Here is a 26,366-nt window from a genome sequence, read left to right on the forward strand (position 1 = left end):
GGATTAGAGGAGCCAGGGTTGGAGGTAGGGGGTTGGAGGGTTGGCTTGAGATATAATTCTAGCAGTGTCAGTGTTTGGTGAGGTGACTGATCTATGGGGGAACCGCAAACTCCACTATGTGACTGCACCCTCCCCCCGCTATTCTAGCACCCCTCCCTTCTTTCCCCCACTGAGTCACACTGCAAACAGCTATGTACCCCCCACTTCAACTCTCCATCACACTGTCAGCGCTCCCTCCCTCAATCTGTCAGCTCTCCCTCCCTCAATCTGTCAGCGCTCCCTCCCTCAATCTGTCAGCTCTCCCTCCCTCAATCTGTCAGCGCTCCCTCCCTCAATCTGTCAGCGCTCCCTCCCTCAATCTGTCAGCTCTCCCTCCCTCAATCTGTCAGCGCTCCCTCCCTCAATCTGTCAGCTCTCCCTCCCTCAATCTGTCAGCGCTCCCTCCCTCAATCTGTCAGCTCTCCCTCCCTCAATCTGTCAGCGTTCCCTCCCTCAATCTGTCAGCTCTCCCTCCCTCAATCTGTCAGCGCTCCCTCCCTCAATCTGTCAGCTCTCCCTCCCTCAATCTGTCAGCGCTCCCTCCCTCAATCTGTCAGCGCTCCCTCCCTCAATCTGTCAGCTCTCCCTCCCTCAATCTGTCAGCTCTCCCTCCCTCAATCTGTCAGCTCTCCCTCCCTCAATCTGTCAGCTCTCCCTCCCTCAATCTGTCAGCTCTCCCTCCCTCAATCTGTCAGCTCTCCCTCCCTCAATCTGTCAGCGCTCCCTCCCTCAATCTGTCAGCTCTCCCTCCCTCAATCTGTCAGCTCTCCCTCCCTCAATCTGTCAGCTCTCCCTCCCTCAATCTGTCAGCGCTCCCTCCCTCAATCTGTCAGCTCTCCCTCCCTCAATCTGTCAGCTGTCCCTCCCTCAATCTGTCAGCTCTCCCTCCCTCAATCTGTCAGCACTCCCTCCCTCAATCTGTCAGCTCTCCCTCCCTCAATCTGTCAGCTCTCCCTCCCTCAATCTGTCAGCTCTCCCTCCCTCAATCTGTCAGCGCTCCCTCCCTCAATCTGTCAGCTCTCCCTCCCTCAATCTGTCAGCTGTCCCTCCCTCAATCTGTCAGCTCTCCCTCCCTCAATCTGTCAGCACTCCCTCCCTCAATCTGTCAGCTCTCCCTCCCTCAATCTGTCAGCTCTCCCTCCCTCAATCTGTCAGTTCTCCCTCCCTCAATCTGTCAGCTCTCCCTCCCTCAATCTGTCAGCTCTCCCTCCCTCAATCTGTCAGCTCTCCCTCCCTCAATCTGTCAGCTCTCCCTCCATCAATCTGTCAGCTCTCCCTCCCTCAATCTGTCAGCTCTCCCTCCCTCAATCTGTCAGCTCTCCCTCCCTCAATCTGTCAGCGCTCCCTCCCTCAATCTGTCAGCGTTCCCTCCCTCATTCTGTCAGCGCTCCCTCCCTCAATCTGTCAGCGCTCCCTCCCTCAATCTGTCAGCACTCCCTCCCTCAATCTGTCAGCTCTCCCTCCCTCAATCTGTCAGCGCTCCCTCCCTCAATCTGTCAGCTCTCCATCCCTCAATCTGTCAGCTCTCCCTCCCTCAATCTGTCAGCGCTCCCTCCCTCAATCTGTCAGCTCTCCCTCCCTCAATCTGTCAGCTCTCCCTCCCTCAATCTGTCAGCTCTCCCTCCCTCAATCTGTCAGCTCTCCCTCCCTCAATCTGTCAGCGCTCCCTCCCTCAATCTGTCAGCTCTCCCTCCCTCAATCTGTCAGCTCTCCCTCCCTCAATCTGTCAGCGCTCCCTCCCTCAATCTGTCAGCTCTCCCTCCCTCAATCTGTCAGCGCTCCCTCCCTCAATCTGTCAGCTCTCCCTCCCTCAATCTGTCAGCTCTCCCTCCCTCAATCTGTCAGCGCTCCCTCCCTCAATCTGTCAGCTCTCCCTCCCTCAATCTGTCAGCTCTCCCTCCCTCAATCTGTCAGCTCTCCTTCCCTCAATCTGTCAGCGCTCCCTCCCTCAATCTGTCAGCGCTCCCTCCCTCAATCTGTCAGCTGTCCCTCCCTCAATCTGTCAGCTCTCCCTCCCTCAATCTGTCAGCGCTCCCTCCCTCAATCTGTCAGCGCTCCCTCCCTCAATCTGTCAGCTGTCCCTCCCTCAATCTGTCAGCGCTCCCTCCCTCAATCTGTCAGCTCTCCCTCCCTCAATCTGTCAGCTCTCCCACCCTCAATCTGTCAGCGCTCCCTCCCTCAATCTGTCAACGCTCCCTCCCTCAATCTGTCAGCTCTCCCTCCCTCAATCTGTCAGCTCTCCCTCCCTCAATCTGTCAGCGCTCCCTCCCTCAATCTGTCAGCTCTCCCTCCCTCAATCTGTCAGCTGTCCCTCCCTCAATCTGTCAGCGCTCCCTCCCTCAATCTGTCAGCTCTCCCTCCCTCAATCTGTCAGCTCTCCCTCCCTCAATCTGTCAGCTGTCCCTCCCTCAATCTGTCAGCGCTCCCTCCCTCAATCTGTCAGCTCTCTCTCCCTCAATCTGTCAGCTCTCCCTCCCTCAATCTGTCAGCGTTCCCTCCCTCAATCTGTCAGCTCTCCCTCCCTCAATCTGTCAACGCTCCCTCCCTCAATCTGTCAGCGCTCCCTCCCTCAATCTGTCAGCTCTCCCTCCCTCAATCTGTCAGCGCTCCCTCCCTCAATCTGTCAGCTCTCCCTCCCTCAATCTGTCAGCGCTCCCTCCCTCAATCTGTCAGCTCTCCCTCCCTCAATCTGTCAGCTCTCCCTCCCTCAATCTGTCAGCTCTCCCTCCCTCAATCTGTCAGCGCTCCCTCCCTCAATCTGTCAGCTCTCCCTCCCTCAATCTGTCAGCTCTCCCTCCCTCAATCTGTCAGCTCTCCCTCCCTCAGTCTGTCAGCGCTCTCTCCCTCAATCTGTCAGCTCTCCCTCCCTCAATCTGTCAGCTCTCCCTCCCTCAATCTGTCAGCTCTCCCTCCCTCAATCTGTCAGCTCTCCCTCCCTCAATCTGTCAGCGCTCCCTCCCTCAATCTGTCAGCGCTCCCTCCCTCAATCTGTCAGCTCTCCCTCCCTCAGTCTGTCAGCGCTCCCTCCCTCAATCTGTCAGCGCTCCCTCCCTCAATCTGTCAGCGCTCCCTCCCTCAATCTGTCAGCGCTCCCTCCCTCAATCTGTCAGGTCTCCCTCCCTCAGTTTGTCAGCGCTCCCTCCCTCAATCTGTCAGCTCTCCCTCCCTCAATCTGTCAGTGCTCCCTCCCTCAATCTGTCAGCGCTCCCTCCCTCAATCTGTCAGCGCTCCCTCCCTCAATCTGTCAGCGCTCCCTCCCTCAATCTGTCAGCGCTCCCTCCCTCAATCTGTCAGCGCTCCCTCCCTCAATCTGTCTGCTCTCCCTCCCTCAATCTCTCCCTCCCTCAATCTGTCAGCTCTCCCTCCCTCAATCTGTCAGCTCTCCCTCCCTCAATCTGTCAGCGCTCCCTCCCTCAATCTGTCTGCACTCCCTCCCTCAATCTGTCAGCTCTCCCTCCCTCAATCTGTCTGCACTCCCACCCTCAATCTGTCAGCTCTCCCTCCCTCAATCTGTCAGCGCTCCCCCCCTCAATCTGTCAGCGCTCCCTCCCTCAATCTGTCAGCGCTCCCTCCCTCAAACTGTCAGCTCTCCCTCCCTCAATCTGTCAGCTGTCCATCCCTAAATCTGTCAGCGCTCCCTCCCTCAATCTGTCAGCTGTCCATCCCTAAATCTGTCAGCTCTCCCTCCCTCAATCTGTCAGATCTCCCTCCCTAAATCTGTCAGCTCTCCCTCCCTCAATCTGTCAGCGCTCCCTCCCTCAATCTGTCAGCGCTCCCTCCCTCAATCTGTCAGCTGTCCATCCCTAAATCTGTCAGCGCTCCCTCCCTCAATCTGTCAGCTGTCCATCCCTAAATCTGTCAGCTCTCCCTCCCTCAATCTGTCAGCTCTCCCTCCCTCAATCTGTCAGATCTCCCTCCCTAAATCTGTCAGCTCTCCCTCCCTCAATCTGTCAGCGCTCCCTCCCTCAATCTGTCAGCTCTCCCTCCCTCAATCTGTCAGATCTCCCTCCCTAAATCTGTCAGCTCTCCCTCCCTCAATCTGTCAGCGCTCCCTCCCTCAATCTGTCAGCGCTCCCTCCCTCAATCTGTCAGCTCTCCCTCCCTCAATCTGTCAGCTCTCCCTCCCTCAATCTGTCAGCGCTCCCTCCCTCAATCTGTCAGCTCTCCCTCCCTCAATCTGTCAGCTGTCCATCTCTAAATCTGTCAGCTCTCCCTCCCTCAATCTGTCAGCGCTCCCTCCCTCAATCTCTCCCACCCTCAATCTGTCAGCGCTCCCTCCCTCAATCTGTCAGCTCTCCCTCCCTCAATCTGTCAGCTCTCCCTCCCTCAATCTGTCAGCTCTCCCTCCCTCAATCTGTCAGCGCTCCCTTCCTCAATCTGTCAGCTCTCCCTCCCTCAATCTGTCAGCTCTCCCTCCCTCAATCTGTCAGCTGTCCATCCCTAAATCTGTCAGCTCTCCCTCCCTCAATCTGTCAGCGCTCCCTCCCTCAATCTGTCAGCTCTCCCTCCCTCAATCTCTCCCACCCTCAATCTGTCAGCGCTCCATCCCTAAATCTGTCAGCGCTCCCTCCCTCAATCTGTCAGCTCTCCCACCCTCAATCTGTCAGCGCTCCCTCCCTCAATCTGTCAGCTCTCCCTCCCTCAATCTGTCAGTGCTCCCTCCCTCAATCTGTCAGCGCTCCCTCCCTCAATCTGTCAGCTCTCCCTCCCTCAATCTGTCAGCTGTCCATCCCTAAATCTGTCAGCGCTCCCTCCCTCAATCTGTCAGCTCTCCCACCCTCAATCTGTCAGCGCTCCCTCCCTCAATCTGTCAGCTCTCCCTCCCTCAATCTGTCAGCTGTCCCTCCCTCAAGCTGTCAGCTTTCCCTCCCTCAATCTCTCCCTCCCTCAATCTGTCAGCGCTCCCTCCCTCAATCTGTCAGCTCTCCCTCCCTCAATCTGTCAGCTCTCCCTCCCTCAATCTGTCAACTCTCCCTCCCTCAATCTGTCAACTCTCCCTCCCTCAATCTGTCAACTCTCCCTCCCTCAATCTGTCAGCGCTCCCTCCCTCAATCTGTCATCTCTCCCTCCCTCAATCTCTCCCTCCCTCAATCTGTCAGCGCTCCCTCCCTCAATCTGTCAGCTCTCCCTCCCTCAATCTGTCAGCGCTCCCTCCCTCAATCTGTCAGCGCTCCCTCCCTCAATCTGTCAGCACTCCCTCCCTCAATCTGTCAGCTCTCCCTCCCTCAATCTGTCAGCTGTCCCTCCCTCAATCTGTCAGCTCTCCCTCCCTCAATCTGTCAGCTCTCCCTCCCTCAATCTGTCAGCTGTCCCTCCCTCAATCTGTCAGCTCTCCCTCCCTCAATCTGTCAGCTCTCCCTCCATCAATCTGTCAGCTCTCCCTCCCTCAATCTGTCAGCTCTCCCTCCCTCAATCTGTCAGCTCTCCCTCCCTCAATCTGTCAACTCTCCCTCCCTCAATCTGTCAGCGCTCCCTCCCTCAATCTGTCATCTCTCCCTCCCTCAATCTGTCAGCGCTCCCTCCCTCAATCTGTCAGCTCTCCCTCCCTCAATCTGTCAGCTCTCCCTCCCTCAATCTGTCAACTCTCCCTCCCTCAATCTGTCAACTCTCCCTCCCTCAATCTGTCAACTCTCCCTCCCTCAATCTGTCAGCGCTCCCTCCCTCAATCTGTCATCTCTCCCTCCCTCAATCTCTCCCTCCCTCAATCTGTCAGCGCTCCCTCCCTCAATCTGTCAGCTCTCCCTCCCTCAATCTGTCAGCTGTCCCTCCCTCAATCTGTCTGCTCTCCCTCCCTCAATCTGTCAGCTCTCCCTCCCTCAATCTGTCAGTTCTCCCTCCCTCAATCTGTCAGCTGTCCCTCCCTCAATCTGTCAGCTCTCCCTCCCTCAATCTGTCAGCTCTCCCTCCATCAATCTGTCAGCTCTCCCTCCCTCAATCTGTCAGCTCTCCCTCCCTCAATCTGTCAGCTCTCCCTCCCTCAATCTGTCAGCGCTCCCTCCCTCAATCTGTCAGCACTCCCTCCCTCAATCTGTCAGCTCTCCCTCCCTCAATCTGTCAGCTGTCCCTCCCTCAATCTGTCAGCTCTCCCTCCCTCAATCTGTCAGCACTCCCTCCCTCAATCTGTCAGTTCTCCCTCCCTCAATCTGTCAGCTCTCCCTCCCTCAATCTGTCAGCACTCCCTCCCTCAATCTGTCAGCTCTCCCTCCCTCAATCTGTCAGCTGTCCCTCCCTCAATCTGTCAGCTCTCCCTCCCTCAATCTGTCAGCACTCCCTCCCTCAATCTGTCAGTTCTCCCTCCCTCAATCTGTCAGCTCTCCCTCCCTCAATCTGTCAGCGCTCCCTCCCTCAATCTGTCAGGTCTCCCTCCCTCAATCTGTCAGCTCTCCCTCCATCAATCTGTCAGCTCTCCCTCCCTCAATCTGTCAGCTCTCCCTCCCTCAATCTGTCAGCTCTCCCTCCCTCAATCTGTCAGCGCTCCCTCCCTCAATCTGTCAGCGTTCCCTCCCTCAATCTGTCAGCGCTCTCTCCCTCAATCTGTCAGCGCTCCCTCCCTCAATCTGTCAGCACTCCCTCCCTCAATCTGTCAGCTCTCCCTCCCTCAATCTGTCAGCTGTCCGTCCCTCAATCTGTCAGCTCTCCCTCCCTCAATCTGTCAGCTCTCCCTCCCTCAATCTGTCAGCTCTCCCTCCCTCAATCTGTCAGCGCTCCCTCCCTCAATCTGTCAGCGCTCCCTCCCTCAATCTGTCAGCTCTCCCTCCCTCAACCTGTCAGCGCTCCCTCCCTCAATCTGTCAGCTCTCCCTCCCTCAATCTGTCAGCGCTCCCTCCCTCAATCTGTCAGCGCTCCCTCCCTCAATCTGTCAGCGCTCCCTCCCTCAATCTGTCAGCTCTCCCTCCCTCAATCTGTCAGCGCTCCCTCCCTCAATCTGTCAGCGCTCCCTCCCTCAATCTGTCAGCTCTCCCTCCCTCAATCTGTCAGCGCTCCTTCCCTCAATCTGTCAGCTCTCCCTCCCTCAATCTGTCAGCGCTCCCTCCCTCAATCTGTCAGCGCTCCCTCCCTCAATCTGTCAGCTCTCCCTCCCTCAATCTGTCAGCTCTCCCTCCCTCAATCTGTCAGCGCTCCCTCCCTCAATCTGTCAGCGCTCCCTCCCTCAATCTGTCAGCTGTCCCTCCCTCAATCTGTCAGCTCTCCCTCCCTCAATCTGTCAGCGCTCCCTCCCTCAATCTGTCAGCGCTCCCTCCCTCAATCTGTCAGCTCTCCCTCCCTCAATCTGTCAGCGCTCCCTCCCTCAATCTGTCAACTCTCCCTCCCTCAATCTGTCAGCTGTCCCTCCCTCAATCTGTCAGCTCTCCCTCCCTCAATCTGTCAGCTCTCCCTCCCTCAATCTGTCAGCTGTCCCTCCCTCAATCTGTCAGCGCTCCCTCCCTCAATCTGTCAGCTCTCTCTCCCTCAATCTGTCAGCGCTCCCTCCCTCAATCTGTCAGCTCTCCCTCCCTCAATCTGTCAGCGTTCCCTCCCTCAATCTGTCAGCTCTCCCTCCCTCAATCTGTCAACGCTCCCTCCCTCAATCTGTCAGCGCTCCCTCCCTCAATCTGTCAGCTCTCCCTCCCTCAATCTGTCAGCGCTCCCTCCCTCAATCTGTCAGCTCTCCCTCCCTCAATCTGTCAGCTCTCCCTCCCTCAATCTGTCAGCGCTCCCTCCCTCAATCTGTCAGCTCTCCCTCCCTCAATCTGTCAGCGCTCCCTCCCTCAATCTGTCAGCTCTCCCTCCCTCAATCTGTCAGCTCTCCCTCCCTCAATCTGTCAGCTCTCTCTCCCTCAATCTGTCAGCTCTCCCTCCCTCAATCTGTCAGCTCTCCCTCCCTCAATCTGTCAGCTCTCCCTCCCTCAATCTGTCAACGCTCCCTCCCTCAATCTGTCAGCGCTCCCTCCCTCAATCTGTCAGCTCTCCCTCCCTCAATCTGTCAGCGTTCCCTCCCTCAATCTGTCAGCTCTCCCTCCCTCAATCTGTCAGCTCTCCCTCCCTTAATCTGTCAGCGCTCCCTCCCTCAATCTGTCAGCGCTCCCTCCCTCAATCTGTCAGCTCTCCCTCCCTCAATCTGTCAGCTCTCCCTCCCTCAATCTGTCAGCTCTCCCTCCCTCAATCTGTCAGCGCTCCCTCCCTCAATCTGTCAGCGCTCCCTCCCTCAATCTGTCAGCGCTCCCTCCCTCAATCTGTCAGCTCTCCCTCCCTCAATCTGTCAGCTCTCCCTCCCTCAATCTGTCAGCGCTCCCTCCCTCAATCTGTCAGCGCTCCCTCCCTCAATCTGTCAGCTCTCCCTCCCTCAATCTGTCAGCTCTCCCTCCCTCAATCTGTCAGCGCTCCCTCCCTCAATCTGTCAGCTCTCCCTCCCTCAATCTGTCAGCTCTCCCTCCCTCAATCTGTCAGCGCTCCCTCCCTCAATCTGTCAGCGCTCCCTCCCTCAATCTGTCAGCTCTCCCTCCCTCAATCTGTCAGCGCTCCCTCCCTCAATCTGTCAGCTCTCCCTCCCTCAATCTGTCAGCTCTCCCTCCCTCAATCTGTCAGCGCTCCCTCCCTCAATCTGTCAACGCTCCCTCCCTCAATCTGTCAGCTCTCCCTCCCTCAATCTGTCAGCTCTCCCTCCCTTAATCTGTCAGCGCTCCCTCCCTCAATCTGTCAGCGCTCCCTCCCTCAATCTGTCAGCTCTCCCTCCCTCAATCTGTCAGCTCTCCCTCCCTCAATCTGTCAGCGCTCCCTCCCTCAATCTGTCAGCTCTCCCTCCCTCAATCTGTCAGCGCTCCCTCCCTCAATCTGTCAGCTCTCCCTCCCTCAATCTGTCAGCTCTCCCTCCCTCAATCTGTCAGCTCTCCCTCCCTCAATCTGTCAGCGCTCCCTCCCTCAATCTGTCAGCTCTCCCTCCCTCAGTCTGTCAGCGCTCTCTCCCTCAATCTGTCAGCTCTCCCTCCCTCAATCTGTCAGCTCTCCCTCCCTCAATCTGTCAGCTCTCCCTCCCTCAATCTGTCAGCTCTCCCTCCCTCAATCTGTCAGCGCTCCCTCCCTCAATCTGTCAGCGCTCCCTCCCTCAATCTGTCAGCTCTCCCTCCCTCAGTCTGTCAGCGCTCCCTCCCTCAATCTGTCAGCGCTCCCTCCCTCAATCTGTCAGCGCTCCCTCCCTCAATCTGTCAGCGCTCCCTCCCTCAATCTGTCAGGTCTCCCTCCCTCAGTTTGTCAGCGCTCCCTCCCTCAATCTGTCAGCTCTCCCTCCCTCAATCTGTCAGTGCTCCCTCCCTCAATCTGTCAGCGCTCCCTCCCTCAATCTGTCAGCGCTCCCTCCCTCAATTTGTCAGCGCTCCCTCCCTCAATCTGTCAGCGCTCCCTCCCTCAATCTGTCAGCGCTCCCTCCCTCAATCTGTCAGCTCTCCCTCCCTCAATCTCTCCCTCCCTCAATCTGTCAGCTCTCCCTCCCTCAATCTGTCAGCTCTCCCTCCCTCAATCTGTCAGCGCTCCCTCCCTCAATCTGTCTGCACTCCCTCCCTCAATCTGTCAGCTCTCCCTCCCTCAATCTGTCTGCACTCCCACCCTCAATCTGTCAGCTCTCCCTCCCTCAATCTGTCAGCGCTCCCCCCCTCAATCTGTCAGCGCTCCCTCCCTCAATCTGTCAGCGCTCCCTCCCTCAATCTGTCAGCTCTCCCTCCCTCAATCTGTCAGCTGTCCATCCCTAAATCTGTCAGCGCTCCCTCCCTCAATCTGTCAGCTGTCCATCCCTAAATCTGTCAGCTCTCCCTCCCTCAATCTGTCAGATCTCCCTCCCTAAATCTGTCAGCTCTCCCTCCCTCAATCTGTCAGCGCTCCCTCCCTCAATCTGTCAGCGCTCCCTCCCTCAATCTGTCAGCGCTCCCTCCCTCAATCTGTCAGCTCTCCCTCCCTCAATCTGTCAGCGCTCCCTCCCTCAATCTGTCAGCTCTCCCTCCCTCAATCTGTCAGCGCTCCCTGCCTCAATCTGTCAGCGTTCCCTCCCTCAATCTGTCAGCGCTCCCTCCCTCAATCTGTCAGCTCTCCCTCCCTCAATCTGTCAGCTCTCCCTCCCTCAATCTGTCAGCGCTCCCTCCCTCAATCTGTCAGCGCTCCCTCCCTCAATCTGTCAGCTGTCCATCCCTAAATCTGTCAGCTCTCCCTCCCTCAATCTGTCAGATCTCCCTCCCTCAATCTGTCAGCGCTCCCTCCCTCAATCTGTCAGCTCTCCCTCCCTCAATCTGTCAGCGCTCCCTCCCTCAATCTGTCAGCTCTCCCTCCCTCAATCTGTCAGCTCTCCCTCCCTCAATCTGTCAGCGCTCCCTCCCTCAATCTGTCAGCTCTCCCTCCCTCAATCTGTCAGCTGTCCATCTCTAAATCTGTCAGCTCTCCCTCCCTCAATCTGTCAGCGCTCCCTCCCTCAATCTCTCCCACCCTCAATCTGTCAGCGCTCCCTCCCTCAATCTGTCAGCTCTCCCTCCCTCAATCTGTCAGCGCTCCCTCCCTCAATCTGTCAGCGCTCCCTCCCTCAATCTGTCAGCTGTCCATCCCTAAATCTGTCAGCTCTCCCTCCCTCAATCTGTCAGCGCTCCCTCCCTCAATCTCTCCCACCCTCAATCTGTCAGCGCTCCATCCCTAAATCTGTCAGCGCTCCCTCCCTCAATCTGTCAGCTCTCCCACCCTCAATCTGTCAGCGCTCCCTCCCTCAATCTGTCAGCTCTCCCTCCCTCAATCTGTCAGTGCTCCCTCCCTCAATCTGTCAGCGCTCCCTCCCTCAATCTGTCAGCTCTCCCTCCCTCAATCTGTCAGCTCTCCCACCCTCAATCTGTCAGCGCTCCCTCCCTCAATCTGTCAGCTCTCCCTCCCTCAATCTGTCAGCTGTCCATCCCTAAATCTGTCAGCCCTCCCTCCCTCAATCTGTCAGCTGTCCCTCCCTCAATCTGTCAGCTTTCCCTCCCTCAATCTCTCCCTCCCTCAATCTGTCAGCGCTCCCTCCCTCAATCTGTCAGCTCTCCCTCCCTCAATCTGTCAGCTCTCCCTCCCTCAATCTGTCAACTCTCCCTCCCTCAATCTGTCAACTCTCCCTCCCTCAATCTGTCAACTCTCCCTCCCTCAATCTGTCAGCGCTCCCTCCCTCAATCTGTCATCTCTCCCTCCCTCAATCTCTCCCTCCCTCAATCTGTCAGCGCTCCCTCCCTCAATCTGTCAGCTCTCCCTCCCTCAATCTGTCAGCGCTCCCTCCCTCAATCTGTCAGCGCTCCCTCCCTCAATCTGTCAGCTCTCCCTCCCTCAATCTGTCAGCTCTCCCTCCCTCAATCTCTCCCTCCCTCAATCTGTCAGCTCTCCCTCCCTCAATCTGTCAGCTCTCCCTCCCTCAATCTCTCCCTCCCTCAATCTGTCTGCTGTCCCTCCCTCAATCTGTCAGCTCTCCCTCCCTCAATCTGTCTGCACTCCCACCCTCAATCTGTCAGCTCTCCCTCCCTCAATCTGTCAGCGCTCCCTCCCTCAATCTGTCAGCGCTCCCTCCCTCAATATGTCAGCTCTCCCTCCCTCAATCTGTCAGCTCTCCCTCCCTCAATCTCTCCCTCCCTCAATCTGTCAGCGCTCCCTCCCTCAATCTGTCAGCTCTCCCTCCCTCAATCTGTCAGCGCTCCCTCCCTCAATCTGTCAGCTCTCCCTCCCTCAATCTGTCAGCTCTCCCTCCCTCAATCTGTCAGCTCTCCCTCCCTCAATCTGTCAGCTCTCCCTCCCTCAATCTGTCAGCGCTCCCTCCCTCAATCTGTCAGCGCTCCCTCCCTCAATCTGTCAGCTCTCCCTCCCTCAATCTGTCAGCTCTCCCTCCCTCAATCTCTCCCTCCCTCAATCTGTCAGCTCTCCCTCCCTCAATCTGTCAGCTCTCCCTCCCTCAATCTGTCAGCTCTCCCTCCCTCAATCTGTCAGCGCTCCCTCCCTCAATCTGTCAGCGCTCCCTCCCTCAATCTGTCAGCGCTCCCTCCCTCAATCTGTCAGCTCTCCCTCCCTCAATCTGTCAACTCTCCCTCCCTCAATCTGTCAGCTCTCCCTCCCTCAATCTGTCAACTCTCCCTCCCTCAATCTGTCATCTCTCCCTCCCTCAATCTGTCAACTCTCCCTCCCTCAATCTGTCAGCTCTCCCTCCCTCAATCTGTCATCTCTCCCTCCCTCAATCTGTCAGCTCTCCCTCCCTCAATCTGTCAGCTCTCCCTCCCTCAATCTGTCAGCGTTCCCTCCCTCAATCTGTCAGCTCTCCCTCCCTCAATCTGTCAGCTCTCCCTCCCTCAATCTGTCAGCGCTCCCTCCCTCAATCTGTCAGCGCTCCCTCCCTCAATCTGTCAGCTCTCCCTCCCTCAATCTGTCAGCTCTCCCTCCCTCAATCTGTCAGCTCTCCCTCCCTCAATCTGTCAGCTCTCCCTCCCTCAATCTGTCAGCGCTCCCTCCCTCAATCTGTCAGCGCTCCCTCCCTCAATCTGTCAGCGCTCCCTCCCTCAATCTGTCAGCTCTCCCTCCCTCAATCTGTCAACTCTCCCTCCCTCAATCTGTCAGCTCTCCCTCCCTCAATCTGTCAACTCTCCCTCCCTCAATCTGTCATCTCTCCCTCCCTCAATCTGTCAACTCTCCCTCCCTCAATCTGTCAGCTCTCCCTCCCTCAATCTGTCATCTCTCCCTCCCTCAATCTGTCAGCTCTCCCTCCCTCAATCTGTCAGCTCTCCCTCCCTCAATCTGTCAGCTCTCCCTCCCCCAATCTGTCAGCTCTCCCTCCCTCAATCTGTCAGCGCTCCCTCCCTCAATCTGTCAGCGCTCCCTCCCTCAATCTGTCAGCTCTCCCTCCCTCAATCTGTCAGCTCTCCCTCCCTCAATCTGTCAGCTCTCCCTCCCTCAATCTGTCAGCGTTCCCTCCCTCAATCTGTCAGCTCTCCCTCCCTCAATCTGTCAGCGCTCCCTCCCTCAATCTGTCAGCTCTCCCTCCCTCAATCTGTCAGCGCTCCCTCCCTCAATCTGTCAGCTCTCCCTCCCTCAATCTGTCAGCGTTCCCTCCCTCAATCTGTCAGCTCTCCCTCCCTCAATCTGTCAGCGTTCCCTCCCTCAATCTGTCAGCTCTCCCTCCCTCAATCTGTCAGCTCTCCCTCCCTCAATCTGTCAACGCTCCCTCCCTCAATCTGTCAGCGCTCCCTCCCTCAATCTGTCAGCGCTCTCTCCCTCAATCTGTCAGTGCTCCCTCCCTCAATCTGTCAGCGCTCTCTCCCTCAATCTGTCAGCTCTCCCTCCCTCAATCTGTCAGCGCTCCCTCCCTCAATCTGTCAGCTCTCCCTCCCTCAATCTGTCAGCTCTCCCTCCCTCAATCTGTCAGCGCTCCCTCCCTCAATCTGTCAGCTCTCCCTCCCTCAATCTGTCAGCACTCCCTCCCTCAATCTGTCAGCTCTCCCTCCCTCAATCTGTCAGCTCTCCCTCCCTCAATCTGTCAGCTCTCCCTCCCTCAATCTGTCAGCGCTCCCTCCCTCAATCTGTCAGCTCTCCCTCCCTCAATCTGTCAGCTCTCCCTCCCTCAATCTGTCAACTCTCCCTCCCTCAATCTGTCAGCTCTCCCTCCCTCAATCTGTCAGCTCTCCCTCCCTCAATCTGTCAGCTCTCCCTCCCTCAATCTGTCAGCTCTCCCTCCCTCAATCTGTCAGCTCTCCCTCCCTCAATCTGTCAGCTCTCCCTCCCTCAATCTGTCAGCACTCCCTCCCTCAATCTGTCAGCGCTCCCTCCCTCAATCTGTCAGCTCTCCCTCCCTCAATCTGTCAGTGCTCCCTCCCTCAATCTGTCAGCGCTCCCTCCCTCAATCTGTCAGCTCTCCCTCGCTCAATCTGTCAGCGCTCCCTCCCTCAATCTGTCAGCTCTCCCTCCCTCAATCTGTCAGCTCTCCCTCCCTCAATCTGTCAGCTCTCCCTCCCTCAATCTGTCAGCTCTCCCTCCCTCAATCTGTCAGCTCTCCCTCCCTCAATCTGTCAACTCTCCCTCCCTCAATCTGTCAGCTCTCCCTCCCTCAATCTGTCAGCGCTCCCTCCCTCAATCTGTCAGCTCCTCCTCCCTCAGTCTGTCAGCGCTCCCTCCCTCAACCTGTCAGCGCTCCCTCCCTCAATCTGTCAGCTCTCCCTCCCTCAATCTGTCAGCTGTCCCTCCCTCAATCTGTCAGCTGTCCCTCCCTCAATCTGTCAGCTCTCCCTCCCTCAATCTGTCTGCTCTCCCTCCCTCAATCTGTCAGCTCTCCCTCCCTCAATCTGTCAGCTCTCCCTCCCTCAATCTGACAACTCTCCCTCCCTCAATCTGTCAGCTCTCCCTCCCTCAATCGGTCAGCGCTCCCTCCCTCAATCTGTCAGCTGTCCCTCCCTCAGTCTGTCAGCGCTCCCTCCCTCAACCTGTCAGCGCTCCCTCCCTCAATCTGTCAGCTCCTCCTCCCTCAATCTGTCAGCTGTCCCTCCCTCAGTCTGTCAGCTCTCCCTCCCTCAATCTATCAGCGCTCCCTCCCTCAATCTGTCAGCTCCTCCTCCCTCAGTCTGTCAGCGCTCCCTCCCTCAACCTGTCAGCGCTCCCTCCCTCAATCTGTCAGCGCTCCCTCCCTCAATCTGTCAGCTCTCCCTCCCTCAATCTGTCAGCGCTCCCTCCCTCAATCTGTCAGCTCTCCCTCCCTCAATCTGTCAGCGCTCCCTCCCTCAATCTGTCAGCTCTCCCTCCCTCAATCTGTCAGCGCTCCCTCCCTCAATCTGTCAGCGCTCCCTCCCTCAATCTGTCAGCGCTCTCTCCATCAATCTGTCAGCTCTCCCTCCCTCAATCTGTCAGCTCTCCCTCCCTCAATCTGTCAGCGCTCTCTCCCTCAATCTCTCCCACCCTCAATCTGTCAGCGCTCCCTCCCTCAATCTGTCAGCTCCTCCTCCCTCAATCTGTCAGCTCTCCCTCCCTCAATCTGTCAGCTCTCCCTCCCTCAATCTGTCAGCTCCTCCTCCCTCAGTCTGTCAGCTCTCCCTCCCTCAATCTCTCCCTCCCTCAATCTGTCAGCGCTCCCTCCCTCAATCTGTCAGCTCCTCCTCCCTCAATCTGTCAGCGCTCCATCCCTCAATCTGTCAGCGCTCCCTCCCTCAATCTGTCAGCACTCCCTCCCTCAATCTGTCAGCGCTCCCTCCCTCAATCTGTCAGCTCTCCCTCCCTCAATCTGTCAGCTCTCCCTCCCTCAATCTGTCAACTCTCCCTCCCTCAATCTGTCAGCTCTCCCTCCCTCAATCTGTCAGCTCTCCCTCCCTCAATCTGTCAGCTCTCCCTCCCTCAATCTCTCCCTCCCTCAATCTGTCAGCTCTCCCTCCCTCAATCTCTCCCTCCCTCAATCTGTCAGCTCTCCCTCCCTCAATCTCTCCCTCCCTCAATCTGTCAGCTCTCCCTCCCTCAATCTGTCAGATGTCCCTCCCTCAATCTCTCCCACCCTCAATCTGTCAGCTCTCCCTCCCTCAATCTGTCAGCTCTCCCTCCCTCAATCTGTCAGTGCTCCCTCCCTCAATCTGTCAGCGCTCCCTCCCTCAATCTGTCAGCGCTCCCTCCCTCAATCTGTCAGCTCTCCCTTCCTCAATCTGTCAGCGCTCCCTCCCTCAATCTGTCAGCTCTCCCTCCCTCAATCTGTCAGCGCTCCCTCCCTCAATCTGTCAGCGCTCCCTCCCTCAATCTGTCAGTGCTCCCTCCCTTAATCTGTCAGCGCTCCCTCCCTCAATCTGTCAGCGCTCCCTCCCTTAATCTGTCAGCGCTCCCTCCCTCAATCTGTCAGCTCTCCCTCCCTCAATCTGTCAGCGCTCCCTCCCTCAATCTGTCAGCGCTCCCTCCCTCAATCTGTCAGCTCTCCCTCCCTCAATCTGTCAGCGCTCCCTCCCTCAATCTGTCAGCTCTCCCTCCCTCAATCTGTCAGCTCTCCCTCCCTCAATCTGTCAGCTCTCCCTCCCTCAATCTGTCAGCTCTCCCTCCCTTAATCTGTCAGCGCTCCCTCCCTCAATCTGTCAACGCTCCCTCCCTCAATCTGTCAGCGCTCCCTCCCTCAATCTGTCAGCTCTCCCTCCCTTAATCTGTCAGCTCTCCCTCCCTCAATCTGTCAGTGCTCCCTCCCTCAATCTGTCAGCGCTCCCTCCCTCAATCTGTCAGCTCTCCCTCCCTTAATCTGTCAGCGCTCCCTCCCTCAATCTGTCAACGCTCCCTCCCTCAATCTGTCAGCGCTCCCTCCCTCAATCTGTCAGCTCTCCCTCCCTCAATCTGTCAGCTCTCCCTCCCTTAATCTGTCAGCGCTCCCTCCCTCAATCTGTCAACACTCCCTCCCTCAATCTGTCAGCGCTCCCTCGCTCAATCTGTCAGCTCCTCCTCCCTCAATCTGTCAGCGCTCCCTCCCTCAATCTGTCAGCTCTCCCTCCCTCAATCTGTCAGCGCTCCCTCCCTCAATCTGTCAGCGCTCCCTCCCTCAATCTGTCAACGCTCCCTCCCTCAATCTGTCAGCACTCCCTCACTCAATCTGTCAGCGCTCCCTCCCTCAATCTGTCAGCATTCCCTCCCTCAATCTGTCAACGCTCCCTCCCTCAATCTGTCAGCTCTCCCTCGCTCAATCTGTCAGCGCTCCCTCCCTCAACCTGTCAGCGCTCCCTCCCTCAATCTGTCAGCTCTCCCTCCCTCAATCTGTCAGCTCTCCCTCGCTCAATCTGTCAGCGCTCCCTCCCTCAACCTGTCAGCGTTCCCTCCCTCAATCTGTCAGCTCTCCCTCCCTCAATCTGTCAGCTCTCCCTCCCTCAACCTGTCAGCGCTCCCTCCCTCAATCTGTCAGCGCTCCCTCCCTCAATCTGTCAGATCTCCCTCCCTCAATCTGTCAGCTCTCCCTCCCTCAATCTGTCAGCGCTCCCTCCCTCAATCTGTCAGCTCTCCCTCCCTCAATCTGTCAGCTCTCCCTCGCTCAATCTGTCAGCGCTCCCTCCCTCAACCTGTCAGCGTTCCCTCCCTCAATCTGTCAGCGCTCCCTCCCTCAATCTGTCAGCTCTCCCTCCCTCAATCTGTCAGCTCTCCCTCCCTCAAACTGTCAGCTCTCCCTCCCTCAATCTGTCAGCTGTCCCTCCCTAAATCTGTCAGCTCTCCCTCCCTAAATCTGTCAGCTCTCCCTCCCTCAATCTATCAGCGCTCCCTCCCTCAATCTGTCAGCTCTCCCTCCCTCAATCTGTCAGCGTTCCCTCCCTCAATCTGTCAGCTCTCCCTCCCTCAATCTGTCAACTCTCCCTCCCTCAATCTGTCAACTCTCCCTCCCTCAATCTGTCAACTCTCCCTCCCTCAATCTGTCAGCGCTCCCTCCCTCAATCTGTCAGCTCTCCCTCCCTCAATCTGTCAGCTCTCCCTCCCTCAATCTGTCAGCTCTCCCTCCCTCAATCTGTCAACTCTCCCTCCCTCAATCTGTCAACTCTCCCTCCCTCAATCTGTCAGCTCTCCCTCCCTCAATCTGTCAGCTCTCCCTCCCTCAATCTGTCAGCTCTCCCTCCCTCAATCTGTCAGCGCTCCCTCCCTCAATCTGTCAGCTCTCCCTCCCTCAATCTGTCAGCGCTCCCTCCCTCAATCTGTCAGCTCTCCCTCCCTCAATCTGTCAGCTCTCCCTCCCTCAATCTGTCAGCTCTCCCTCCCTCAATCTGTCAGCTCTCCCTCCCTCAATCTGTCAGCTCTCCCTCCCTCAATCTGTCAGCGCTCCCTCCCTCAATCTGTCAGCGCTCCCTCCCTCAATCTGTCAGCGCTCCCTCCCTCAATCTGTCAGCGCTCCCTCCCTCAATCTGTCAACTCTCCCTCCCTCAATCTGTCAGCGCTCCCTCCCTCAATCTGTCAGCTCTCCCTCCCTCAATCTGCCAGCTGTCCCTCCCTCAATCTGTCAGCTCTCCCTCCCTCAATCTGTCAGCTCTCCCTCCCTCAATCTGTCAGCTGTCCCTCCCTCAATCTGTCAGCTCTCCCTCCCTCAATCTGTCAGCTCTCCCTCCCTCAATCTGTCAGCTCTCCCTCCCTCAATCTGTCAGCGCTCCCTCCCTCAATCTGTCAGCTCTCCCTCCCTCAATCTGTCAGCGCTCCCTCCCTCAATCTGTCAGCGCTCCCTCCCTCAATCTGTCAGCTCTCCCTCCCTCAATCTGTCAGCGCTCCCTGCCTCAATCTGTCAGCGCTCCCTCCCTCAATCTGTCAGCTCTCCCTCCCTCAATCTGTCAGCGCTCCCTCCCTCAATCTGTCAGCTCTCCCTCCCTCAATCTGTCAGCGCTCCCTCCCTCAATCTGTCAGCGCTCCCTCCCTCAATCTGTCAGCTCTCCCTCCCTCAATCTGTCAGTGCTCCCTCCCTCAATCTGTCAGCGCTCCCTCCCTCAATCTGTCAGCGCTCTCTCCCTCAATCTGTCAGCTCTCCCTCCCTCAATCTGTCAGCTCTCCCTCCCTCAATCTGTCAGCTCTCCCTCCCTCAATCTGTCAGCTCTCCCTCCCTCAATCTGTCAGTGCTCCCTCCCTCAATCTGTCAGCTCTCCCTCCCTCAATCTGTCAGCGCTCTCTCCCTCAATCTGTCAGCGCTCCCTCCCTCAATCTGTCAGCTCTCCCTCCCTCAATCTGTCAGCTCTCCCTCCCTCAATCTGTCAGCGCTCTCTCCCTCAATCTGTCAGCTCTCCCTCCCTCAATCTGTCAGCGCTCCCTCCCTCAATCTGTCAGCGCTCCCTCCCTCAATCTGTCAGCTCTCCCTCCCTCAATCTGTCAGCTCTCCCTCCCTCAATCTGTCAGCGCTCCCTCCCTCAATCTGTCAGCTCTCCCTCCCTCAATCTGTCAACTCTCCCTCCCTCAATCTGTCAGCGCTCCCTCCCTCAGTCTGTCAGCGCTCCCTCCCTCAATCTGTCAGCGTTCCCTCCCTCAATCTGTCAGCGCTCCCTCCCTCAATCTGTCAGCGCTCCCTCCCTCAATCTGTCAGCTCTCCCTCCCTCAATCTGTCAGCTCTCCCTCCCTCAATCTGTCAGCTCTCCCTCCCTCAGTCTGTCAGCGCTCCCTCCCTCAATCTGTCAGCGCTCCCTCCCTCAATCTGTCAGCGCTCCCTCCCTCAATCTGTCAGCTCTCCCTCCCTCAATCTGTCAGCTCTCCCTCCCTCAATCTGTCAGCTCTCCCTCCCTCAGTCTGTCAGCGCTCTCTCCCTCAATCTGTCAGCTCTCCCTCCCTCAATCTGTCAGCTCTCCCTCCCTCAATCTGTCAGCTCTCCCTCCCTCAATCTGTCAGCTCTCCCTCCCTCAATCTGTCAGCGCTCCCTCCCTCAATCTGTCAGCTCTCCCTCCCTCAATCTGTCAGCGCTCCCTCCCTCAATCTGTCAGCTGTCCCTCCCTCAATCTGTCAGCTCTCCCTCCCTCAATCTGTCAGCTCTCCCTCCCTCAATCTGTCAGCGCTCCCTCCCTCAATCTGTCAGCGCTCCCTCCCTCAATCTGTCAGCGCTCCCTCCCTCAATCTGTCAGCTCTCCCTCCCTCAATCTGTCAGCGCTCCCTCCCTCAATCTGTCAGCTCTCCCTCCCTCAATCTGTCAGATCTCCCTCCCTCAATCTGTCAGCTCCTCCTCCCTCAATCTGTCAGCTCTCCCTCCCTCAATCTGTCAGCTCTCCCTCCCTCAATCTGTCAGCTCTCCCTCCCGCAATCTGTCAGCTCTCCCTCCCTCAATCTGTCAGCTCTCCCTCCCGCAATCTGTCAGCTCTCCCTCCCTCAATCTGTCAGCTCTCCCTCCCTCAATCTGTCAGCGCTCCCTCCCTCAATCTGTCAGCTCTCCCTCCCTCAATCTGTCAGCTCTCCCTCCCTCAATCTGTCAGCGCTCCCTCCCTCAATCTGTCAGCTCTCCCTCCCTCAATCTGTCAGCGCTCCCTCCCTCAATCTGTCAGCTCTCCCTCCCTCAATCTGTCAGCGCTCCCTCCCTCAATCTGTCAGCGCTCCCTCCCTCAATCTGTCAGCGCTCCCTCCCTCAATCTGTCAGCGCTCCCTCCCTCAATCTGTCAGCGCTCCCTCCCTCAATCTGTCAGCGCTCCCTCCCTCAATCTGTCAGCGCTCCCTCCCTCAATCTGTCAGCGCTCCCTCCCTCAATCTGTCAGCGCTCCCTCCCTCAATCTGTCAGCGATCCCTCCCTCAATCTGTCAGCTCTCCCTCCCTCAATCTGTCAGCGCTCCCTCCCTCAATCTGTCAGCTCTCCCTCCCTCAATCTGTCAGCGCTCCCTCCCTCAATCTGTCAGCGCTCCCTCCCTCAATCTGTCAGCGCTCCCTCCCTCAATCTGTCAGCGCTCCCTCCCTCAATCTGTCAGCTCTCCCTCCCTCAATCTGTCAGCGCTCCCTCCCTCAATCTGTCAGCTCTCCCTCCCTCAATCTGTCAGCGCTCCCTCCCTCAATCTGTCAGCGCTCCCTCCCTCAATCTGTCAGCGCTCCCTCCCTCAATCTGTCAGCGCTCCCTCCCTCAATCTGTCAGCGCTCCCTCCCTCAATCTGTCAGCTCTCCCTCCCTCAGTCTGTCAGCTCTCCCTCCCTCAATCTGTCAGCGCTCTCTCCCTCAATCTGTCAGCGCTCCCTCCCTCAATCTGTCAGCGCTCCCTCCCTCAATCTGTCAGCGCTCCCTCCCTCAATCTGTCAGCGCTCCCTCCCTCAATCTGTCAGCGCTCCCTCCCTCAATCTGTCAGCGCTCCCTCCCTCAATCTGTCAGCGCTCCCTCCCTCAATCTGTCAGCGCTCCCTCCCTCAATCTGTCAGCTCTCCCTCCCTGAATCTGTCAGCTCTCCCTCCCTCAATCTGTCAGCTCTCCCTCCCTCAATCTGTCAGCGCTCCCTCCCTCAATCTGTCAGCTCTCCCTCCCTCAATCTGTCAGCTCTCCCTCCCTCAATCTGTCAGCTCTCCCTCCCTCAATCTGTCAGCTCTCCCTCCCTCAATCTGTCAGCTCTCCCTCCCTCAACCTGTCAGCGCTCTCTCCCTCAATCTGTCAGCGCACTCTCCCTCAATCTGTCAGCGCTCCCTCCCTCAATCTGTCAGCTCTCCCTCCCTCAATCTGTCAGCTCTCCCTCCCTCAATCTGTCAGCGCTCCCTCCCTCAATCTGTCAGCGCTCCCTCCCTCAATCTGTCAGCGCTCCCTCCCTCAATCTGTCAGCGCTCCCTCCCTCAATCTGTCAGCTCTCCCTCCCTCAATCTGTCAGCGCTCCCTCCCTCCCTCAATCTGTCAGCTCTCCCTCCCTCAATCTGTCAGCGCTCCCTCCCTCAATCTGTCAGCTCTCCCTCCCTCAATCTGTCAGCGCTCCCTCCCTCAATCTGTCAGCGCTCCCTCCCTCAATCTGTCAGCTCTCCCTCCCTCAATCTGTCAGCTCTCCCTCCCTCAATCTGTCAGCTCTCCCTCCCTCAATCTGTCAGCTCTCCCTCCCTCAATCTGTCAGCGCTCCCTCCCTCAATCTGTCAGCTCTCCCTCCCTCAATCTGTCAGCGCTCCCTCCCTCAATCTGTCAGCGCTCCCTCCCTCCCTCAATCTGTCAGCTCTCCCTCCCTCAATCTGTCAGCGCTCCCTCCCTCAATCTGTCAGCGCTCCCTCCCTCAATCTGTCAGCTCTCCCTCCCTCAATCTGTCAGCGCTCCCTCCCTCAATCTGTCAGCTCTCCCTCCCTCAATCTGTCAGCTCTCGCTCCCTCAATCTGTCAGCGCTCCCTCCCTCAATCTGTCAGCGCTCCCTCCCTCAATCTGTCAGCACTCCCTCCCTCAATCTGTCAGCTCTCCCTCCCTCAACCTGTCAGCGCTCTCTCCCTCAATCTGTCAGCGCTCCCTCCCTCAATCTGTCAGCGCTCCCTCCCTCAATCTGTCAGCTCTCCCTCCCTCAACCTGTCAGCGCTCTCTCCCTCAATCTGTCAGCGCACTCTCCCTCAATCTGTCAGCGCTCCCTCCCTCAATCTGTCAGCGCTCCCTCCCTCAATCTGTCAGCTCTCCCTCCCTCAATCTGTCAGCGCTCCCTCCCTCAATCTGTCAGCTCTCCCTCCCTCAATCTGTCAGCGCTCCCTCCCTCAATCTGTCAGCGCTCCCTCCCTCAATCTGTCAGCGCTCCCTCCCTCAATCTGTCAGCGCTCCCTCCCTCAATCTGTCAGCGCTCCCTCCCTCAATCTGTCAGCTCTCCCTCCCTCAATCTGTCAGCGCTCTCTCCCTCAATCTGTCAGCGCTCCCTCCCTCAATCTGTCAGCGCTCCCTCCCTCAATCTGTCAGCGCTCTCTCCCTCAATCTGTCAGCTCTCCCTCCCTCAATCTGTCAGCGCTCCCTCCCTCAATCTGTCAGCGCTCCCTCCCTCAATCTGTCAGCGCTCCCTCCCTCAATCTGTCAGCTCTCCCTCCCTCAGTCTGTCAGCTCTCCCTCCCTCAATCTGTCAGCGCTCTCTCCCTCAATCTGTCAGCGCTCCCTCCCTCAATCTGTCAGCTCTCCCTCCCTCAATCTGTCAGCGCTCCCTCCCTCAATCTGTCAGCGCTCCCTCCCTCAATCTGTCAGCGCTCCCTCCCTCAATCTGTCAGCGCTCCCTCCCTCAATCTGTCAGCGCTCCCTCCCTCAATCTGTCAGCGCTCCCTCCCTCAATCTGTCAGCTCTCCCTCCCTCAATCTGTCAGCGCTCCCTCCCTCAATCTGTCAGCTCTCCCTCCCTCAGTCTGTCAGCTCTCCCTCCCTCAATCTGTCAGCGCTCTCTCCCTCAATCTGTCAGCGCTCCCTCCCTCAATCTGTCAGCTCTCCCTCCCTCAATCTGTCAGCGCTCCCTCCCTCAATCTGTCAGCGCTCCCTCCCTCAATCTGTCAGCGCTCCCTCCCTCAATCTGTCAGCGCTCCCTCCCTCAATCTGTCAGCGCTCCCTCCCTCAATCTGTCAGCGCTCCCTCCCTCAATCTGTCAGCTCTCCCTCCCTCAATCTGTCAGCTCTCCCTCCCTCAATCTGTCAGCTCTCCCTCCCTCAATCTGTCAGCGCTCCCTCCCTCAATCTGTCAGCTCTCCCTCCCTCAATCTGTCAGCTCTCCCTCCCTCAATCTGTCAGCTCTCCCTCCCTCAATCTGTCAGCTCTCCCTCCCTCAATCTGTCAGCTCTCCCTCCCTCAACCTGTCAGCGCTCTCTCCCTCAATCTGTCAGCGCACTCTCCCTCAATCTGTCAGCGCTCCCTCCCTCAATCTGTCAGCTCTCCCTCCCTCAATCTGTCAGCTCTCCCTCCCTCAATCTGTCAGCGCTCCCTCCCTCAATCTGTCAGCTCTCCCTCCCTCAATCTGTCAGCTCTCCCTCCCTCAATCTGTCAGCGCTCCCTCCCTCAATCTGTCAGCGCTCCCTCCCTCAATCTGTCAGCTCTCCCTCCCTCAATCTGTCAGCTCTCCCTCCCTCAATCTGTCAGCTCTCCCTCCCTCAATCTGTCAGCTCTCCCTCCCTCAATCTCTCCCTCCCTCAATCTGTCAGCTCTCCCTCCCTCAATCTGTCAGCGCTCCCTCCCTCAATCTGTCAGCGCTCCCTCCCTCAATCTGTCAGCTCTCCCTCCCTCAATCTGTCAGCTCTCCCTCCCTCAATCTGTCAGCGCTCCCTCCCTCAATCTGTCAGCGCTCCCTCCCTCAATCTGTCAGCGCTCCCTCCCTCAATCTGTCAGCGCTCCCTCCCTCAATCTGTCAGCGCTCCCTCCCTCAATCTGTCAGCGCTCCCTCCCTCAATCTGTCAGCGCTCCCTCCCTCAATCTGTCAGCGCTCCCTCCCTCAATCTGTCAGCTCTCCCTCCCTCAATCTGTCAGCGCTCCCTCCCTCAATCTGTCAGCTCTCCCTCCCTCAATCTGTCAGCGCTCCCTCCCTCAATCTGTCAGCGCTCCCTCCCTCAATCTGTCAGCGCTCCCTCCCTCAATCTGTCAGCGCTCCCTCCCTCAATCTGTCAGCTCTCCCTCCCTCAATCTGTCAGCGCTCCCTCCCTCAATCTGTCAGCTCTCCCTCCCTCAATCTGTCAGCGCTCCCTCCCTCAATCTGTCAGCGCTCCCTCCCTCAATCTGTTAGCGCTCCCTCCCTCAATCTGTCAGCGCTCCCTCCCTCAATCTGTCAGCGCTCCCTCCCTCAATCTGTCAGCGCTCCCTCCCTCAATATGTCAGCGCTCCCTCCCTCAATCTGTCAGCGCTCCCTCCCTCAATCTGTCAGCGCTCCCTCCCTCAATCTGTCAGCTCTCCCTCCCTCAATCTGTCAGCTCTCCCTCCCTCAATCTGTCAGCTCTCCCTCCCTCAATCTGTCAGCGCTCCCTCCCTCAATCTGTCAGCGCTCCCTCCCTCAATCTGTCAGCTCTCCCTCCCTCAATCTGTCAGCGCTCCCTCCCTCAATCTGTCAGCGCTCCCTCCCTCAATCTGTCAGCTCTCCCTCTCTCAATCTGTCAGCTCTCCCTCCCTCAATCTGTCAGCTCTCCCTCCCTCAATCTGTCAGCTCTCCCTCCCTCAATCTGTCAGCGCTCCCTCCCTCAATCTGTCAGCGCTCCCTCCCTCAATCTGTCAGCTCTCCCTCCCTCAATCTGTCAGCGCTCCCTCCCTCAATCTGTCAGCGCTCCCTCCCTCAATCTGTCAGCTCTCCCTCCCTCAATCTGTCAGCTCTCCCTCCCTCAATTTGTCAGCTCTCCCTCCCTCAATCTGTCAGCTCTCCCTCCCTCAATCTGTCAGCTCTCCCTCCCTCAATCTGTCAGCGCTCCCTCCCTCAATCTGTCAGCTCTCCCTCCCTCAATCTGTCAGCTCTCCCTCCCTCAATCTGTCAGCTCTCCCTCCCTCAATCTCTCCCTCCCTCAATCTGTCAGCTCTCCCTCCCTCAATCTCTCCCTCCCTCAATCTGTCAGCGCTCCCTCCCTCAATCTGTCAGCGCTCCCTCCCTCAATCTGTCAGCGCTCCCTCCCTCAATCTGTCAGCGCTCCCTCCCTCCCTCAATCTCTCCCTCCCTCAATCTGTCAGCTCTCCCTCCCTCAATCTCTCCCTCCCTCAATCTGTCAGCTCTCCCTCCCTCAATCTGTCAGCTGTCCCTCCCTCAATCTCTCCCTCCCTCAATCTGTCAGCGCTCCCTCCCTCAATCTGTCAGCGCTCCCTCCCTCAATCTGTCAGCGCTCCCTCCCTCAATCTGTCAGCTCTCCCTCCCTCAATCTGTCAGCTCTCCCTCCCTCAATCTGTCAGCTCTCCCTCCCTCAATCTGTCAGATCTCCCTCCCTCAATCTGTCAGTGCTCCCTCCCTCAATCTGTCAGCGCTCCCTCCCTCAATCTGTCAGCTGTCACTCCCTCAATCTGTCAGCTCTCCCTCCCTCAATCTGTCAGCTGTCACTCCCTCAATCTGTCAGCTCTCCCTCGATCAATCTGTCAGCGCTCCCTCCCTCAATCTGTCAGCTCTCCCTCCCTCAATCTGTCAGCTCTCCCTCCCTCAATCTGTCAGCGCTCCCTCCCTCAATCTGTCAGCTGTCACTCCCTTACTCACACTATCTCTGCCTGTCCGCTTCTCTGTCCCCTCCTCTCTCTGGATCTCTCTGTCTTTCTCTCTCACTTTCCCTCACACTCTCGCCCTCTCACTCCCCTCTCTGTCTCTCTCGCTTTCTCTTGCTCCCTCCCTCGCTTACTCTCTCTCCCTCCTCCGTCTTGACCTGACTCTTTATCATCTTCTCATGCTCACTCTCCCCCTGTCTCGCTGTCTCCCCCTCGCTGTTTCCCTCTCTGTCGCTCCCCTTGATATCTCGCTTGCTCCCTCTGCCCCTCCATCAAGCTGTCTCTGCCTTTTTCCCTCACTCACTCACCCACTCTCAAATGTCCTCATTCTCTCTGTCTCTCTCCGCCCCACTCTGTGACACTATCTCCCACTCCCTCTCAATCTGTGCACGATATCATTCACCACTAATGAGCAGAGGCCTCAGAAATCCACTCACCAGCGATGGAAGCCAGCAGGAGGAATATACACTGCTGTCTCCGAGTGCTCGGCATGTCTGCAGGTGGCAGTGTATTGCAGCAAACAGTCTGCTCGCATACACACAGATCGGCAGATGTGAAAATCCAATCCAAACCCAGGGGCAGGACCTGACTAAGCACCGCCCCCTGTACACACCTCCCTCGAGATGGCATCGCACTCGTTCCCACAACCCAAAATCAACCACCCACCATTACCAATTCTCCCTGGGTCACTACCTGCCCCAAATTTGCTCCCTACACAGGGAGAGAGTGGGTCAGTACTGAGGGAGTGCTGCACTGTCAGAGGGTCAGTGCTGAGGGAGTGCCGCACTGTCAGAGGGTCAGTGCTGAGGGAGTGCTGCACTGTCAGAGGG

At 57.6% G+C, this 26,366-nt stretch overlaps 1 protein-coding gene across 1 annotated transcript in view; it reads right to left on the minus strand.

The window, feature by feature from the left end:
• Positions 1 to 26,081, minus strand: part of LOC140410322 (immunoglobulin superfamily member 8-like) — an 80,459-nt gene extending 54,378 nt beyond the window's left edge. The window contains exon 1 of the mRNA XM_072498316.1: positions 25,974 to 26,081. Within this exon, the coding sequence (XP_072354417.1) occupies positions 25,974 to 26,028 (55 nt within the window). The 5' untranslated portion in view covers positions 26,029 to 26,081. The remainder of the gene's footprint in view (positions 1 to 25,973) is intronic.
• Positions 26,082 to 26,366: the final 285 nt, after the last annotated feature.

The sequence above is a fragment of the Scyliorhinus torazame genome, chromosome 4 (assembly GCF_047496885.1).
Source record: "Scyliorhinus torazame isolate Kashiwa2021f chromosome 4, sScyTor2.1, whole genome shotgun sequence".
Taxonomy (NCBI): domain Eukaryota; kingdom Metazoa; phylum Chordata; class Chondrichthyes; order Carcharhiniformes; family Scyliorhinidae; genus Scyliorhinus; species Scyliorhinus torazame.